At 50.9% G+C, this 17,441-nt stretch overlaps 1 protein-coding gene across 3 annotated transcripts; it reads left to right on the top strand.

Annotated features, from left to right (window-relative positions):
* Nucleotides 1-6,445: 6,445 nt before the first annotated feature.
* MYADM (myeloid associated differentiation marker) lies at nt 6,446-14,656 on the top strand. Of its 3 annotated transcripts, none has more exons than XM_063089717.1 (3): nt 6,446-6,524; nt 10,456-10,543; nt 12,301-14,656. In XM_063089717.1, exon 3 carries the CDS (start codon nt 12,303-12,305, stop codon nt 13,266-13,268), a length of 966 nt encoding a protein of 321 aa, XP_062945787.1. In that variant the 5' UTR covers nt 6,446-6,524; nt 10,456-10,543; nt 12,301-12,302; the 3' UTR covers nt 13,269-14,656. The 3 variants fall into 3 exon arrangements, with proteins under 3 accessions (XP_062945787.1, XP_062945786.1, XP_062945785.1); XM_063089716.1 differs by lacking the exon at nt 6,446-6,524 and adding an exon at nt 7,999-8,079; XM_063089715.1 differs by lacking the exon at nt 6,446-6,524 and having other exon boundaries at nt 10,108-10,543.
* The last annotated feature ends 2,785 nt before the right edge of the window (nt 14,657-17,441 follow it).

Raw genomic sequence — 17,441 nt, forward strand, 5'->3', positions numbered from 1 at the left:
AGAGAGGGAGAGAGAGAGTTCTCTATTTTCCTTTTCCTATAAGACAACTAATCCTACCATGATGGCCTCACTCTTATGTCCTAACCTATCCCTAATAACCTTCCAAAAGTCCCATCTCCAAATACCATCACATTGGGGATTAGGGCTTTAACATATGAATTTGAGGGGACACATTCAGTTCATAAAAATCACCAACTTCTGGTATTCATCCTTTTGTATATTCCCCACCCCTTGAATGTGGGAGCGGCATGTCACTTTCTTCTAGCAAATACAATATGGCAAAGGTGATGCTTATATGTTATGCTTGCTAAGACTTCTTGCTAGCTCACTCATCCTAGAGTCTCTCATTGCTGACTTTAAAGAAGGAAGCCTCTATGAGTTGTAAAGTCTAGCAAGCTGAGTAACTTTAGAACTAGATCCTTCCCCAATTGACCCTCCAGATGAGGCCCAGTCCTAGCCAACACCTGATTACACCCTTGCAGAGAACCCAGCTAAGCTGTGTCAAACTCCACAGAAACTGTGAGATAACAGATAATGCACTAAGTGTGTAGCAATGGGTTACACAGCAATAAATAACTAATACTATAAGCTTGGTTCTGTAAAAGAGGAGAAATAGAGAGTGATCACTGGAGTGAGAAAAGATAGGCTGAGAGAGACTTTAAAAACTTCTTGGTTGTTTTCTAAATGGGAGAATATTTAAGGACTGACCGGTTAGCTCACTCAGGAGAGTGCGGTTCTGGCAACACCAAGGTCAAGCATTCAGATCCCTGGACTAGCTGGCAGTCCAGAAAAAGAAAAGAATATTTAAGAGCCAACAAAACGTGTTTCTACTCATATGAGAAACTTAGATTAGCCAAATTAACAGAGACAGAGAGTAGACTGTGGTTTCCAGGGGTTGGGGAAAGTAGGAAATGGAGAGTTATTATTTCGTGGGTATAGAGTTTCAGTTTTACCAGACAAAAGAAGTTTTGGAGATGGATGATGGTGATGGTTACACAACAATATGAATGTACTTAATGCCACCGAACTGTACATTTAAAAATAGTTAACGTGGGGGCCGGGCCGTGGCTCACTCGGGTGAGTGCGGTGCTGATAACACTAAGGCCACGGGTTCGGATCCCATATAGGGATGGCCGGTTAGCTCACTGGGTGAGCGTGGTGCTGACAACACCAAGTCAAGGGTTAAGATTCCCTTACCGGTCATCTTTTAAAAAAAAAAAAAAAAAATGGTTAACGTGGTAAGTTTTACGTTATATGTATTTTACCACAACTAAAAATAAATAAATACATTTATTTTATTTTGTCAATATACAATGTGGTTAATTATTGTGGCCCATTCCTGAAACCTCCCTCCCCCCTCCCTCTCCCCACCACAACAACCTCATATCCGTTCGCTTGTCATTTCAACTTCAAGGAATTGTGATTGTTGTGTCTTCTTCCCTCCCCCCGCCAGTTTAATTTTGCATTTATTTATTTATTTTTAGCTCCCACCAATAAGTGAGAACACGTGATATTTCTCTTTCTGTGCCTGACTCGTTTCACTTAATATAATTTTCTCTAGATCCATCCATGTTGTTGCAAATGGCAGTATTTCATTCAATAAATACATTTCTAAAAGCTAATGAAATGTTCTTTGAGTGGGAGACACTGACTATCCAAAGAGAAGAAGAATAGCAATAGTAAAGTTAGAAGAAGAAGGATGTGTGTCAAGATCAAAAAGACGAAAAGAAGGATTGGCATAAGATGGGAACAAATTCTCTATAGTTAGAGGACAGCCCCGGAAACGTGGTCAAGTTTGTGGTTTTAGTATAGAGAAGTTGAGGGGTTTCCCAGTTTTGATGTTTCTGTGTTCTCTCTAAATAAAGAAGGCCGGTCATATTCATAGGGTGAGAATAAGAGGAAGGAGAGAGTGTCAAAGATTGAAGAGAATAAAATACCATTGTGGAGAATAGGAAAGAAAATGAGTTGACAGGGGATCGCAGTGGGATGGTGGGCAACGTTGAGGGCACACTGGAGTTTAGTGATCGTGTTAACTACTCTGACCTGTCATGTGATGTGACTTTTTCCAGTAGTGCTCAATTGCTTAGAGGTAAGTACACACACACAAAAACAATAAAACAGAACAAAAACAAAAACCTGTTAGGTGTTCTTTTTCTTCTCTAAAACGGGAGCAATACAGTGACAGAGGGGGAAAGAGATACCCTAACATGGCAGGAGTGAAATTGTGGATCATGTCTCGATAAGGAGGAAAGTGAAGAAAGGAGAGGGTTTCTATTGGGTGAAGAAAAAATCATAGTGGAAGTTATAGAGAAAGCAAGACAGACGAAGTGGTTGATGTGTGAGAGCCGTGCACAACGGAGCAGATGGATGACTGACATGGAGCAGAGGGTGACATCAGTCAATGCTGCTGGCCGCCTAAGTCAGTGGCTCCCAAACATTTTCACATCATGGGGCAAAGAGAAACATGATGATAATATTCTTATAGCATGCTGGGGTAAGCAGATGGGGCTGCCACAACCAGAGTCAACCAGGCCACGCTGAGGGCTGAGCGAATTAATATCTCACAGCCCACCTACGAACTGTTCATGACACATCAGTTGGGAAGCTTTTTAGAAAACTTCAGAAAACCATTTTGGGGAAAATGAGGGCAAGTGACCAAGAGGTCACTAGATTGCAAAAAGGTGTTCTAGCCAGAGAGCAGCCTAAGGGATATTCATTCCAATAAAGAAAAAGAGAAGAAGGAACACTTAAAGAAGAAATTGCTTTTGTGGGGGGATTTGCTGACTCTGGAATTGTTTCAGAGGGCATAGAGCAAGGGTTTCCGAAGAAGTGAGCAGTGAGAAATTGGAGCAGTTGAGTAATGGAGACTATGAATGCTCGTGTCTATCAAGAGTCTCCCTTTTTTGGCATGGCATTGGATGCACCGAGTCTTCCACGTCCTTGGGGAAAACTGAGGTCTGGACACACAGAATCCCCCTTTGCTCTCCCCCATCTCCACAGGGTTTAGGACACCAGTGAGGTAACTCCAATGCAGCTACTATTCCAGACGGGATCTCTTTGTTGGATGAAATCAACTCAGCCCTTGGTATCTAGCACAGCCAATTCATTCATCTTGATCACAATAAACAGAGAAACGAGAAGCAGTTTGCCTTCACCTAGGATGGTGCAGTGGGCTGAATGGTGGTCCCAAAGATAAATCTGCATCCTAATCCCCAAAACCTGTAAATGTTACCTTATTTGGGAATAGGTCTTTGCAAATATGATTAAAGAATTCATGGTGAGGAGATCATCCTGGATTATCCAGGTAAGCCCTAAATCCAATGATAAATGTCCTCATAAGAGAGAGATTGAGGAGATTTGAGACAGACGCAGACACACACAGAGGAGGAGGTGATGTGAAGACAGAGGCAGGCATTTGAGTAATGAGGCCACAAGACAAGGAACACCGGCAGTCACCAGAAGCTGGAAGAGGCAAGAAACTCATTTTCTCTTAGAGCTGCCATAGGCAGTGAGGATCTGCTCGATTTTAGACTTCTGATTTTAGGCTTTGAATTCAGACTTCTGGTCTCCAGAACTGTGAGAGAATAAATTTCTTTTGTTTTAAGCCATTGAGATTATAATGACTTGGTAGAACTCTAGGGAACTAATTCAGATGGATAGTGGTACTATTAATACTTTCCCACGGGGTTACATTATTTCTGTGATTCTGTTTCCCAATGTACTCTCCAGGTACCTTAATCTTTCAATACCCTCTACGTACCATTCTGATCAACTGCTTTCATGACATCGTGCTAAGACAGAAAAAGCAGGAAGGAGCAGATACTCTGTATGTCTTATGAGGACACATACATGCCAGAGACACCTACATACCATGAAAACTGGGGAGCATGTCATATCAGGGAAGTTGTTAAGAATCCAACAGTCTGAGGACAGTAGGAATATCCCCACCAAATGGAGAAGTTACTCCATCTTGAACCATTTGCCACTAACAAAAAGATAAAAAATCCCCATTGGAGCAGGCATTTTTTAGCCTGCTTTGCTCTCACACAAGAGGCACTCATAAATATTTGTTGATGCATAAATATTTGTTGAATAAACTTTCAAATGGGCCCAAAGTATGGAAATACCTGTGCGATATTGTGTGATATAATAAGAAATGTATATTTGGCCTTTGTCACCAGTTGCTGACACAGAACTAAAACCCTTGTAATTTCCTGAGGGATAGGGGTGAGAGGGGCATCTTTTACTCTTTATAATAAGCCCCTTTTAACCACATCTGCATTTATGCTAAAGATCTGACTCTTGGTGGGTTCCTCTATAGCTTCTGGTTGGGGGCCGATTGAAGAGGAACCAACCATGTGATTAGAGGGTTGGAACTTTCAGCCCCGCCTCCTGACCTCAGGGGAGAAGCGAGGGGCTGGAGATTGAGTTCAATCACCTATGGCCAATGATTTAATCAATCAGGCCTAAGTAATGGAACCTCTATAACAACCCTAAATTAAGGGGTTTGGAGAGCTTCCGAGGTGGTGAACACATTGAGGTTCTGGGAGGGTGGAGAGGACACGCAGAGAGGACATAGAAGCTCCACATCCCTCCCCCCATACCTTGCCCTATGCATCTCTTCCATTAGGCTGTTCCTGTGTTGGATCCTTCATAACAAACAGATAATCATAAGTAAAGTAACTTCCTGAGTTTTGTGAGTCATTCTACTAAATTATCAAAATTGAGGAGGGATCGTGGGAACCCCCAATTTATAGCTAGTTGATCAGAAGTACAGGAGGCCTGGGACCTGCAATTGGTATCTAAAGTGGAGGTAGTCTTGTGGGACTGAGCCCTTAACTGTAGGGTCTGACACTAACTCTGAATGGTTAGTATCAGAATTTAATTGAATCATTGGACACTCAGTTGGTGTCTGGAGAGGTGGAGACTTGGTTGTTGGTGTGAAAAAAAAATACCCACACATTTGGTGTCAGAAGTGTTGGGAGTGAAAAATAGTTCATAATCTGTATCCCAGGTGAAGTCTCCCCCCAAAATCTCTATTGTAGAGAATGTTATTATGCCATCTGGTAGATCAGATGACCACCCTGTGGCTCTCAGTCAGCCTCTTTCCCTATCCTCCCCAGTGCGTGCTCAATGGGCTCATGAACAAAGTGGTCATGGTGGATTATACATGGATTTTTCCTCACCAAACCTTAGTCAGCTATGTCACTGAGAAATGCCCATGTAGACGGCAGAAGCAATTGCTGAGCCCCCAATATGGTAGTTTCCTACGAAGACCAGCCAAATATCTGGCCATCTGAGGATTACATTGGACCCTTCTATCACGCATTGGGCAAAAAGTTTTTCCACCCTGGAATAAATAACTCTGGCTTGTTATTTGCTTTTCTTGCCCTTTGCACTTCTGCTAACAGTAGCATCTGTGTATGCACTGAATGGCCTATTCACCATCATGTTAACACACACAATATTGCTTCTGATCAAGAAACTCTATTAGGAAGTCAGTGGTGGAGGAGAGTCCATATACCCCATCACCCCAAAGCAGCTAGTGTCAGAGAACAGACACAGCCTGTTTAAGACTGAGTAACAAGTTCCAGGTTAGAGATACGTTTGGGGTTTGGGTGCTGTTCTACAGGATGGCTAAACACTCTGAGCCTGTGGCACATACATGACGCCAGATGACAGAGACCTGGGAACTCAAGGGTGCCAGTTCTCAAGATCACACCCAATGATTCACTCTTCAAATGTTTGCTTTCCTGCCACCTTGAACGCTGCTATTTGGGGACTTCCTCTGAACTCTCCTGTTGAGGGATTTACCTTGAACTCTGCTGTTGAGGGGTTTTAATACCTAAAGGGGGAACGCTTCCGCCACGGGGCACAACATAGCAAGTTGTGTAGATGGAGACAACCTCAGGACCGTTTAGGGATACCTCAAGTCTGTCACTCCAGGCAGGAGGGGGAAAGAGATGTTGCTACACTTGGGGCCAGGTAGGCGTGTGAATAGAATCTAGGGATGTCCCTGGGGAGCCTCCAACTCACACCATGTCTTGACTCCCTCTCTGCCCATAGGCCCTCCCTCTTTTGGCAAGGCCTGATGCTGGGCTCCCCGACACCCCCTCCACTCAGGGCACAGAATGACAAGGAAGGTCTGTGCCTCCTTCCCTCTGCAGGGGCACAAAAGTGGGCATACAAACTCTACTTTCCTCCCACCCTCTCCTCCTCCCCCGCCACTTCTGCAGAACACACGGCGCCCAGGTTCCCCCGCCAGCCCTTCCCACCTCCGTAGGGCACATAGCGGGTATACAGATCTCCCAGACGCCTTCCGACCTCTCCCTTCGCGACTAGTGCGGCGTCCACCCTAGGGCTCTGCCTCAAAACCTCTCAGTTGTCAGCCTGGAAGGTACGCAGCGGCAGCAGCGGGGGAAGCGCCCTGTTAGCTCAGCGTCGCAGAGCATCCGCAGCCGCCACCAGGCCCCGCCCAGAAGCAGCCGCCAGGAAGGCCGCACCCGGGACGACTGCAAAGCGCGGTGAGTGAGGGCCAGAAGGGAGGGACCCAGGCGTCCTGGGGATCGCCCTGCCCCTCCCCGGGGCCCCGACATCCAGACCTGCAGCTCTCTCTTCCTTCTTAGCTTGGTCAGACCCTTTTAAGGTCACAGAGCCGCGCCTAAAGACGAACCCTGCTTTCCCTGCTCTGGGGCCCTGGGCACACCGGCCCATTGGATCCCCTTCCCTCTTGTAGGAACCAGGAATCCACAGCCCCCAGCCTCAGCCCCGTCCTCAGTAAGATTCTGAGTCCCTCCTTCTGTCCAGGAGCCAGGAATGCAGGCCAAAAATATCTCTCCGTTCCAGACCCAGGAGCCTCGGCTTGCAACCACATCTGCTCTGGAAACCCAGGAGTCTGAGCTTTGACTGCTCTTTGAGCCAAGAATCTGGGCCCCTAGGCTAGGCATCATGTGGAACCCAGGAGTCCGTGCCTCCGACTCCTACTGCGCTAGGCCCCAGGATTTTGCTGCCAACACCCCCACCCACACGCCTATCGACTATGATATCTGAAACCCAGAAGTCTACCAGCCAGTCTATTACACACGGGTTCCAGGGTAAAGGGAATTAGGGGATCATTTTGCTCTCGCTGAAGATCCTTAAATAAATACAGGAATCTGTATTTGTGTTTTTGTGGGGAAGGATGGGAGTCAGGGATCCTAGCCAAGAACCTCTTGACGCACAGAGATTTAATATTTAAGCTTTTTTATCAGGAATTATTTGAATCCTAAATCCTTTAAGATCTAATTTCTGGGACTTCTAGATTTCTAAATATTTTATTTCTGACTTCAATAAATTGTTAACTTCAAAGTTCTAATAAATTATATCCTTAAAAAAAAAAAAAGAAAAAGCACAGGGATTGGCACACTCAACTCAGTTCTCTTTCAGGGAGCCAAGAGACAGAGACACTAGCCCACGAACCCCATTAAACTGGGGGGGCCTGGGCCTCCAACCCGCTTCGCCCCAGGTGTCTAAGGTTTCACCCACCATGACAGAGCGAGGGGGACCGGAGCAGAAAAGGAGGGAGGAGGGAGGAAAGGAGAGGGAAAATTGAGTGAGGTGAGACTGGGGGCGGGGACCTGAGCTGAGGGGGTCCCAGCTAAACAAACCCTAAACACGCGGGTTTCTGTGGTAACGGCCTTCCCTGGCCTACCCTGGAGACTTCTCTAGGGCTCTGTCGGGGAGGGCAGCCCCCAGGAGCCCCCACTCCGCCAGCTGTTGTGTCTTCCTGTTTTGTCGCCACGGCAACGGTGACCTCAGCCCCCCACCCCCGTCACTGGTAGGGAGGGAGATCTGCGCTACATTTATCCTCGGAAAGGGCGTGGCCCGATCTTGGCCACGCCCTGGGGCGGCGCTGGGGAATAGCCCAAGCTCGGGGAAGTCCCTTTCCGGGCTCCAGCAAGGAGCTTGGCCCTGCCTCGGGCCCCGCCTCCGGCCCCGCCCGCACTCACTCCTCAGACCGCCGACCCCACCCAGCCCGCAGACCCTTCTAGTCTCCAGCTGTCGTCTTTGCTTCAGCCGCAGTCGCCACTGGTCAGCGAGGTGAGGCTTCGGGGACCCCAGAAGGCGGAAGCAGCGTTCCAGGATTCTTGGGTCTAGAGAGAAAAATGGGCTGGGACTCAAAGTCCGGGTGCCTAGAAAGACTGAGGCAGGGCCAGGATTCTTGGGTCCTGGAGAGGAAAGGGCTGAGGACCTGGACCCATACAGGTCACACATCTGAAAGAGAAGGGGAACGGGGCCTGCACACCTGGATCTGAGGCAGGAGCGGGCTGGAGGCCGGGAATCCTAGGAATGAGAGAGAAGGGCTTTGAGGGTCTGGACTCCTGGGTCTGAGGGAGGAGGGGCTGGAGACCTGGACTCTTGGATCTGAGGGAGGAGGGGCTGGGGACCTGGACTCTTGGATCTGAGGGAGGAGGGGCTGGGGACCTGGACTCCTGGGTCTGAGGGAGGAGGGGCTGCAGACCTGGACTCCTGGGTCTGAGGGAGGAGGGGGCTGGGGACCTGGACTCCTGGATCTGAGGGAGGAGGGGCTGGGGACCTGGACTCCTGGGTCTGAGGGAGGAGGGGCTGGGGGCCTGGACTCCTGGGTCTGAGGGAGGAGGGGCTGGGGGCCTGGACTCCTGGGTCTGAGGGAGGAGGGGCTGGGGGCCTGGACTCCTGGGTCTGAGGGAGGAGGGGCTGCAGACCTGGACTCCTGGGTCTGAGGGAGGAGGGGGCTGGGGGCCTGGACTCTTGGATCTGAGGGAGGAGGGGCTGGGGACCTGGACTCTTGGATCTGAGGGAGGAGGGGCTGGGGACCTGGACTCTTGGATCTGAGGGAGGAGGGGCTGCAGACCTGGACTCCTGGGTCTGAGGGAGGAGGGGGCTGGGACCTGGACTCTTGGATCTGAGGGCATAGAGAAATGGAGACTCCTAGATGCACAGGTTGAAGGGGCTGGAATTTGGTAAATGAGATACTTAGGAGGGGAGGAACTTGGGGTTGGGAGTCCTGTGTTTGGGAAAGAGAATGCGTGGAGTTCAGAATTACTGACTCCTTCCCCACCCAGGGGACAGACCGAATTGGAACTTTCAACTCCCTGAAGGACAAGGGGCTGAGATCCAGCACCTGAGCTCCTAAAGGGAGGATGGAGCTGGGAAGCCAGGAGAGAACAAGGCTGAGTCTAGCATCCCTGGGTGTTGAGAGCAGGGGCTGAAGTTCGGGGTCCCGGTTCTGAGACTGCCGGATGGCGAGTGTGGTGTTTTGAGTGAAGGTGGGGAGGGTGCTGAGGTGCTGGGTGCGGCCGAAGGAGTCTCAGGCTCTGAAGAAGCCTGAAGGGGCGTTTCCTCTCCCTCCCTCTCTCTCGGGCTGTGCATTCCTTAGCTCTGACCTCAGGCGACGGCTGGAGGCCCTAAGGGCGGAGATGTATCCCTCCCCTCCGAGAGGTCCTCCTCCCCCATCTTGCCCCCTCTCCGCTGCTAACCCACCTTCCACTGGAGACTGAATGAGTTATGGCGCTCCCTCTTCCTCCTCCCGGGCTTGGGCGGGACAGTAGCCCGCCTTCGAGAGCGCAGGAGGTTGGGCTAGTCCGGACTTCCTGCTAACGGGTCCTGAAGGGGCGTGGGGAAGCAGGAGGTGTCTGACATCCGGGAGGTCCGCTCCTTGCTGAGGGACCTGCGTTCCGGGAGGTGGTGGGGGGCGTGGCTACTGAGCCCTGGGCTGATTCCATCACTGCGCGCAGCTTCCGGCCTGGAGCCTGGGCCCTCCGCCAGGCAAGCCCGGGAGTCCGCGGTCTCAGCCCATTCCTTTCTTAAAAATAATCTTGGGGGTCTAGGCTCCCTGCCCGTCTTTATAGGGACCAAGAATTCACACTTTCTAGGACCCCAAGATTCGGGCTTTCAGCCCTCTCCTCCTAGGACCTGGGAGTCCGGCCCCCCACCCTCCGGATATCCATGAGTGGAGCGGGCAATCCCGGAGGCCCGCGCAGGGCGGGGGTCCCAGCACCGCCTTCTGGTCCCCGCCACATTCCAGATGGCTGCGCTGACTTAAAGCCCATATAAGGCGTGGAGACGCCTGGCCCTGGCTGGGCCGCCCGCCCCCGCAGCCACCGCCCAGGGCCGTCCCGCCAGCCGGCCGCGCGGGTTCTCTGGCCCGAGCAGGGTTAAGATCACAAGAGCACCGGCGCAGGCCCGCGGGGCGTGCACTTTCACTCGTTCCTCTCCACTGCGGCCCACACAATTTGTAGAAGGGGAGGAAGGAGAGGGGCGGGGCTTCCCCGGGGTCACCGCCCGGTCCCTTCTGGGACTCCGGGCCAATTCTCTGCCAAGGCAGGAAGGCGCACCCAGGCTGCAGAACCTCACGGCGGGTCCAGCAGGTTGGCTGGGTCCCGGAAGGGAGAGGCCCAGTATGAGCTGTACGCTGACGTCCTCTTTCCCCCTCAGGTGCTCTTACCAAATTTTTCCACGTGTGTGACTTAATCCGTCTTAACAGCCAGATCTTTCTCCGTTGGGTCCTCAGCTAAGACCTCTGGTGAGTGGAGTGGGAACCCAGACTCCTAAGTGTGAGGGCAGAGGGCCTGGGGGCCAGGACTCCAACGTCTTAGGGAGGAGGGGCTGGGGACCAGGACTCCTAATCCTGAGAGGACCGGGGATCTTGAGGTCCAAGGAAGAGGGTCGCAGACAACCCATGTAACTGAGGAAAAAGAGTATTCAGGAGCTAGTAGCTGTTCTGAGACAGTGGCCTGGAAGAGTTGTTAAAGCCCTCCTGTGTGCCTGACACTGAAAGGAGGAAGTTTTATTTCCCTGTGGCGAGAGAGGCCTCTTGAGGCTTTTAGGGTTGTCCATTGAGAGATTAGACATTTTGAGGCCTGAGGAAGGATCTGAGCACCTGGTCCTGAAGAGGCTGGGCACTTGATTCCTGAGGGTCTTTGGGACAAGGAAGTGAAAGCTGTAGGTTTTGGAAGGATGGAAGAAAATAAGCTAGTTTCTTAAAGTCTAGGGCATCTTGTATACTCAAGGCTGAGGGCCAGTAGTTCAGAGGTCTGACCCTAGATAACTGAACTGTGAGGCCTAGAGATTTCAGTGGAAAGGGCTTGGGGACTGGACAGTTGGGAATGTGGGGAGCTGAGTTTCCCAGAAGCTTCTGGGGAAGAGGGGGGAGGTGAACTAGGTGTGTGTGAGTGGGTAGGGGGGATAAGGAACTCAGCTTCCTTTAGTTTTTTTTTAGTTTCAGGTTTGCACTCTTTTTGGCGGCTGTCTTTTGGGCAGCTTCCTTTGGGTTGCAGGACTCCAGCCTTAAATCTGCGATGGGAATTAGACTGAGAGCATAGATGCCTGATCTCTGAGGTGGGGGGTGAGGAGAGGAGGGGGGCTGCTGAGAGTTTAGACCCCATTGCATAAGGGAGAGGAGAACTCTTGGTTTTCCAGGACGTGGGATCTCTGTGACAGTAGACAGAATGGGAGGTTGGGATCTCTGATCATTTGTGGGTCCCTCAGAATGTAAGCTCAGGGAGGTTGTATTCTTGGATGTTTCAAGGCTGGAAATATCTAAGTCACTGTTCGATGAAAGAAGGAAGTTTGCTCACAGAAGCTGGGGTGCAGAGCCCTGGATACCCAAATGGAGGAAGTAGAGAGATGGGGGTTTTAGAGCCTGAAGACAGGCCTCTTGTCTTGACACATAAGTGGTAGTAGGAGGCAGAGGGAGGAAGGATGCTTTAGGCCAGAGTCTTAAATAGCTGGATTGCTGAGTCCCTTGGGGAAGGAGAGCAGAGAGAGTACAGCTTTGGGTATCTGGAGAGGGAAGAAAGAAATGTAGTTCTAAAGTAGTTTGGTCTCGGGCCGAGCCCGTGGCGCACTTGGTAGAGTGCTGCGCTGGCAGCGCGGCGACGCTCCCGCCGCGGGTTCGGATCCTATATAGGACTGACGGGTGCACTCACTGGCTGAGTGCCGGTCACGAAAAAACGACCAAAAAAATAAAAAATAAAAAAAAAAAAATAAAGTAGTTTGGTCTCAAGAGAGAGAAGGTGGGTCTCTTGGGAAGGAGAACAATAGGAGCCTAGACTCCTGGGTTCTGATATAGGTGGGGGAGGAGCAAGCCTAGAAACAGGGTGACCAACTTGTCCCTGTATGCTCATGACTGTCCCAATTGAAAACTGAAAGCCCCACATCCTGGGAACTCACTAACTAGAGCCCAAATTGATTTGTCCTCTAGGGGAGGCAAGGACTAGGGGGGCCTGGATTCCCATGTTTGACACCTTATTAGGGCAGTGTGTTTTCTGTTCCCTCAAGCCATGCCGGTGACAGTGACCCGCACCACCATCACAACCACGTCATCATCCTCAGGCCTAGGGTCCTCAACCATTGTGGGGTCCCCTTGGGCACTGACTCGTCCCCTGGGCCTCCTCCGCCTGCTGCAGCTGCTGTCCACTTGTGTGGCCTTCTCTCTGGTGGCGAGTGTGGGCGCCTGGACAGGGCCCATGGGTAACTGGTCCATGTTCACATGGTGCTTCTGCTTCGCCGTGACCCTCATCATCATCATCGTCGAGTTAGGCGGGCTCCAGGCCCGCTTCCCGCTGTCTTGGCGCAACTTTCCCATCACCTATGCCTGCTACGCCGCCCTCTTCTGCCTCTCGGCCTCCATCATCTACCCCACCACCTACGTCCAGTTCATGTCTCCTGGCCGTTCCCGAGACCACGCCATTGCTGCTACCGTCTTCTCCTGCATCGCTTGTGTGGCATACGCCACTGAAGTGGCCTGGACCCGGGCCCGGCCTGGCGAGATCACTGGCTATATGGCCACCGTGCCGGGGCTGCTCAAGGTGCTGGAGACCTTTGTGGCCTGTGTCATCTTTGCCTTTATCAGCAACCCCGACCTGTACCAGCAGAAGCCGGCCCTGGAGTGGTGCGTGGCAGTGTATGCCATCTGCTTCATCCTGGCAGCAGTGGCCATTCTGCTGAACCTGGGGGACTGCACCAATGTTCTGCCCATCCCTTTCCCCAGTTTCCTGTCAGGGCTGGCATTGCTGTCCGTCCTCCTCTACGCCACTGCTCTTATCCTCTGGCCCCTCTACCAGTTCGATGAGAGGTATGGCGGCCAGCCCCAGCGGGCGAGAGATGTGAACTGTGCCAGCAAACACACCCACTATGTGTGTTCCTGGGACCGCCGACTGGCCGTGGCTATCTTGACGGCCATCAACCTTCTGGCTTACGTAGCGGACCTGGTGTACTCTGCCCGTCTGGTTTTTGTCAAGGTCTAAGATTCCCCCAAGGGGCTCCCATTTCCCTCTTTCCAACTGCTTCATTCTTCTCTCCCAAGTTTTTTTTACTGGGTCCTCATTTTCTCTTCCTTTCCTATTTCCTCCTCCTGTCTCCCCTCCCTCCCATCTTTTTCATTTCCTTTCTGATTTATCATGCTCTTTCCTGTTTCTCTGACTCCTTTTCTCCTCTTTCCTCTTGCTCTCCATTTCCTTTCCTTCCTGTTTTGTTCTGTGGCCCACATCCTGTTTGCCTCTGAGCTGCTTCTCTTTTTTTTTGCTGTCATCTTTTTTGCCTTTTCTGCTTCTCATCTCTTTGTGGTTGATTTTCCTGTTGGTTTTGTCATCTGCCTGTTTCTTGACCACCTACCTATTCTTATTTCCTCAGGAGCCCTAAGACTTCTTTCGCCTTCTCCTCCCGCCCCACCTCCAAAGGTGCTGAGCTCCACACACCCCACACTCCTCTTTGCAGCTATCCTTTCCATGGCTCTGCCAAGGGCCTTATTGCCAAAGCATGCCCGCCCGCCCTAGCTGTGCCTTAGTTAGTGCATATGTGTGTGTTTGGGGGGGTAAGGGGTGGGGCTAGGGATTGGGCCCCCTTTCTCCTAGTGGAGGAGGGTGTACAGTGCACCTCCCCTTTAGGTTAAAAATCTCTGGAGGTCAATAATTTCCAGTGGGCGGGAGGCTTTAAGCACAGACCCTGGGTCCTTAGGTCCTGCCTGGCATTCAGCCTTGCCTAAGATTGGCTCCAGAATTTTTGCCAGGCTTACTAAAAACCCACTGCCTAGAGGCCATTTTAAAAGAAGCAAGGAGTGGATGTCTTTCATCCCAACTATTGTCTGTGGTATCAAAAGAAGGAGCCGGGCAAAGAACCACAGTCTTGAAGACAACCGTATGAAGTACTTGTGAGGGGCACTGATGTGGCCTTCCAGACTCAGTGTTAAAAATATCATGTCCTGCTTTGGTGAGGACAAGAAAATGGCCACTGTTGGCCTTAAAGGCACTATCAATCTGGATCTTTTTCTTTTCCTTTTTCTGGTCATGAGGGCAAAAATTACTGGGTGGCCCTGTTCTTAAAGAAGAAAGTTTCCTTTGTTCGGGGGGGGAGGTGAGTGGGTTGGGGAGGTGGGTGTCGGGGTGAGGATTGCTTCTGCCATAGCCAGAGGAATGGCATTGCTTGAGTGTGTGGTGCACACGCACGTGTATTTTTGTGTGCTAGTTGCTTCTTGCTGCTTCCTGCTTCTCTGGGACTCACATGCATAACATGATATATATAAATGTATAAATATATATTTTATTTTTTTTTAATTTCCCAGAGCTTTTGGTTTTCATCAGCTCCTGCTGTCAATCATAGAGAGAAGCCTTGTCCCTTCCCCCACTTCCACATCCATAATGTTTTTTTTTTTTTTTTTTTTTTTTTAAATCTCAATAGAAAGATAAAAGAAGGATTGGTGCTTTCTTTTTATTGGGGTATGGGGGGGGGAGTGTTCCAAGATAGGGGCAAGGCCCACATTCCTGGGTCTGGTGGGAGGAGGGGGTTGGAGCCAAGACAACCTTAGATTCATCAAAAAATGCTAGCAGAGTCTGGGTCTTCTGAATTACTCCCTCACACCGGGAGAGCAGGGTGGTATAGAAATGAACATGATTTCTCTCTCCTTGGAGTCCCTTGGGCACCTCAAAAATACAATGTCCCAATTTGGGTGCAGCCTTTCCTCCAAAATCAACTCTTCTTCCTAGGTTTCCCATTTCAGGCATAACCTTTCAGGGCTAAGAACCCAAGCACTTGTTCTTGCCTTCTTCCCTCTCCTCAGTCAGTTGTTCATCAAACACTGTCTATTCTTTCTTCCTCCTAAATACCATTTATATCTGCCCTTCTCCAAGTTCCTGGCCCATTTCAGGTTCCATTTTGTTTCACCTAAGCTATTGCCCCAGCCTCCTCCTTGACCATCCTACCTCCAACCACCCACCCTGGCCCCAAGGGATTCTTCCAACATCCAGATATGATCCTGCCTTCCCCTACTGAAATCCCTTCATTCCCACTCCACGTTGCCTATAGGAGCTATCAAAGCCCCTCAGTCCAGCATTCAAGGCCTTCAGGATTTGATCCTGTCTGCATTCTCACTATCAGCACCATCTTAGCTGAGCTCTAAGCTTCCTCACTACACCCAGTCAATAAAAGACTTGATAAAGATCAAATGAATTACTCCTGCGATGAATCTGTCCCACAGAAGGTCATCTTGTCCGTTCCCCAACCTGAGGAGAATCACAAATATATAAAACTGGAAAAATTCTAGGACCATGCAACCCCCTTTTTGCACCTACATCCGCAAAAGCAACTGAGATGAGATATTGCAAGGGAGAGAAGGGTCCCGCTGGAAGGGGAGAAGGAAGGGCCAGCTAGGACGCACGCACTCTTTTGTGGTGAGGAAAAGCCTCCTTTTAATCTCTACCTTGTTCACCTCAGAGCTCCGAACTACAGCAATCCCTGTCTTCTCAAAGACCTTCTCCCCCACCTCTCTCCCTCCCCACCCCATTCTTGAATCCCCCTCTGGAAGCCATCGAAAAGAAAAGCTATAAAATCTGTGGTGAGAACTGGGGAAAGAACCCAAGGAGAGCTGGACTAGAAAGCGGTGAGATTCCTAGGTCAGTTTTCGGGGCCACCCCGCCCCCTATCCTCCGCCCTGGGACACGACGGACGCCTAGAGGCGGCTGGAAGGCCAGTGTACCGCACATTTGGGGCGGGGTGCTTAGGAGAGAACTTGGATCCCCAACCTTCCCTTCGGCTTCAGAAATCCTGGAATCCCGAGCTAGACCCGCAGAAAGTCCCAGAGAAGGAACGGTGGGCGTCCGGAGTTCCCAGGCGCCGCCGCAGCGCCCCGCCCAATTCCGCGGGGCACGCCGGGAGAGGAAGTTCTAAGCCGCGGCTCGAAAACGGCCGGTCGGCAGGATCGGACTACATGTCCCAGGATGCATTGAGTCCCGCAGCTCCGGGGAGGGCAATGGTTGCCCCTGGCAACAGAGCCGGTCTCCCCCGGAGCCGGGACAGCGAAACGCTCTGGAGCTGGGGGGAGGGACAGAGCACCACCAGAGAGAGGCAGAGAAGCGGGTAGAGCGACGAAGAGGGTGAAGAGGGAGGGAGACAGGAGAGACTGACAGCGCCGGCACTCGTCGAGGCACCCCCCACCCCAAGACAGAGACGCACAGGAAGAGAATTCCAGAGCCAGCGAGACAAATAGGAGAGAGGGACAGAGATTGAATCACAGAGAGACAAAGAGGGAGGGAGAGACCCCCAGAGACAGGAGAGACTCACAGAGCCAGAGAGACACAGAGAGATTGAATCGGAGAGACACAGAGGGAGGGAAACACTTCCAGAGACATAAAGATTCCTAAAGTCAGAGAGACAAATAGAATGGGACAGAGACAGAGATAGGCAGAGACATAGAAGAGAGCAGGGAGAGAGACAGAGTTATAAAGAGACAGAGAGAGGGAGAGACCCCGTCCTACCCCCTCCCCCCCAGGACAGAGAGAGATTGACAGAAGCAGAGAGGGACAGGCACAGAGAAACAGATTGAACAGAGAGATGCAGGAGGAAGATAGAAGCAGAGAGAAAGTGAGAGAGAGAGATTCACAGAGACAGAGAATGGGAGAGAGACAGAGACAAAAGGTATTTACAAAAACAGGGACATGGGGAGAGAGGGAGAGACAAGAGGAAGCACTGAGAGAGAGAGAGAGAGAAACGGGAGAGGAAGGAGAGGGAGAGAGACAGGGAGAGGGAGAGAGGGGGAAGAGGGAGGGAGAGGGAGAAAGAGAAGAGAAGAGAGAAAATAGAGATTCACAGAGCCAGAGAGACAAATAGAGACAAGGAAAGGGAGAGACTTGAGAGAAAGAGGTGGGAGGTGGAAGAATTTATGAGGAGAGACAGAAGGAGCCGAATTCACAGTGAAACACAGAGAGAGAGAAAGACCAAGACCCAGAGAGGGGCAGTGGCACCAAGAATCAGAGAGAAAACAGAGAAGTAGAAACAGAAATTCCCAGAGACAGGGAAAGAAGAGCAGATCCACTGAGACGCAGAAACAGAGACACGGAGAGAGAACTCCAGGAATAGAGGAAGAACAGAGGTCAAGAAAAAGAGACACTCCCAGAGGAAGTCATAGCCGTAAAAATTCAGAAGCCCAG

Source organism: Cynocephalus volans, chromosome 3, assembly GCF_027409185.1.
Source record: "Cynocephalus volans isolate mCynVol1 chromosome 3, mCynVol1.pri, whole genome shotgun sequence".
Classification (NCBI taxonomy): Eukaryota; Metazoa; Chordata; class Mammalia; order Dermoptera; family Cynocephalidae; genus Cynocephalus; species Cynocephalus volans.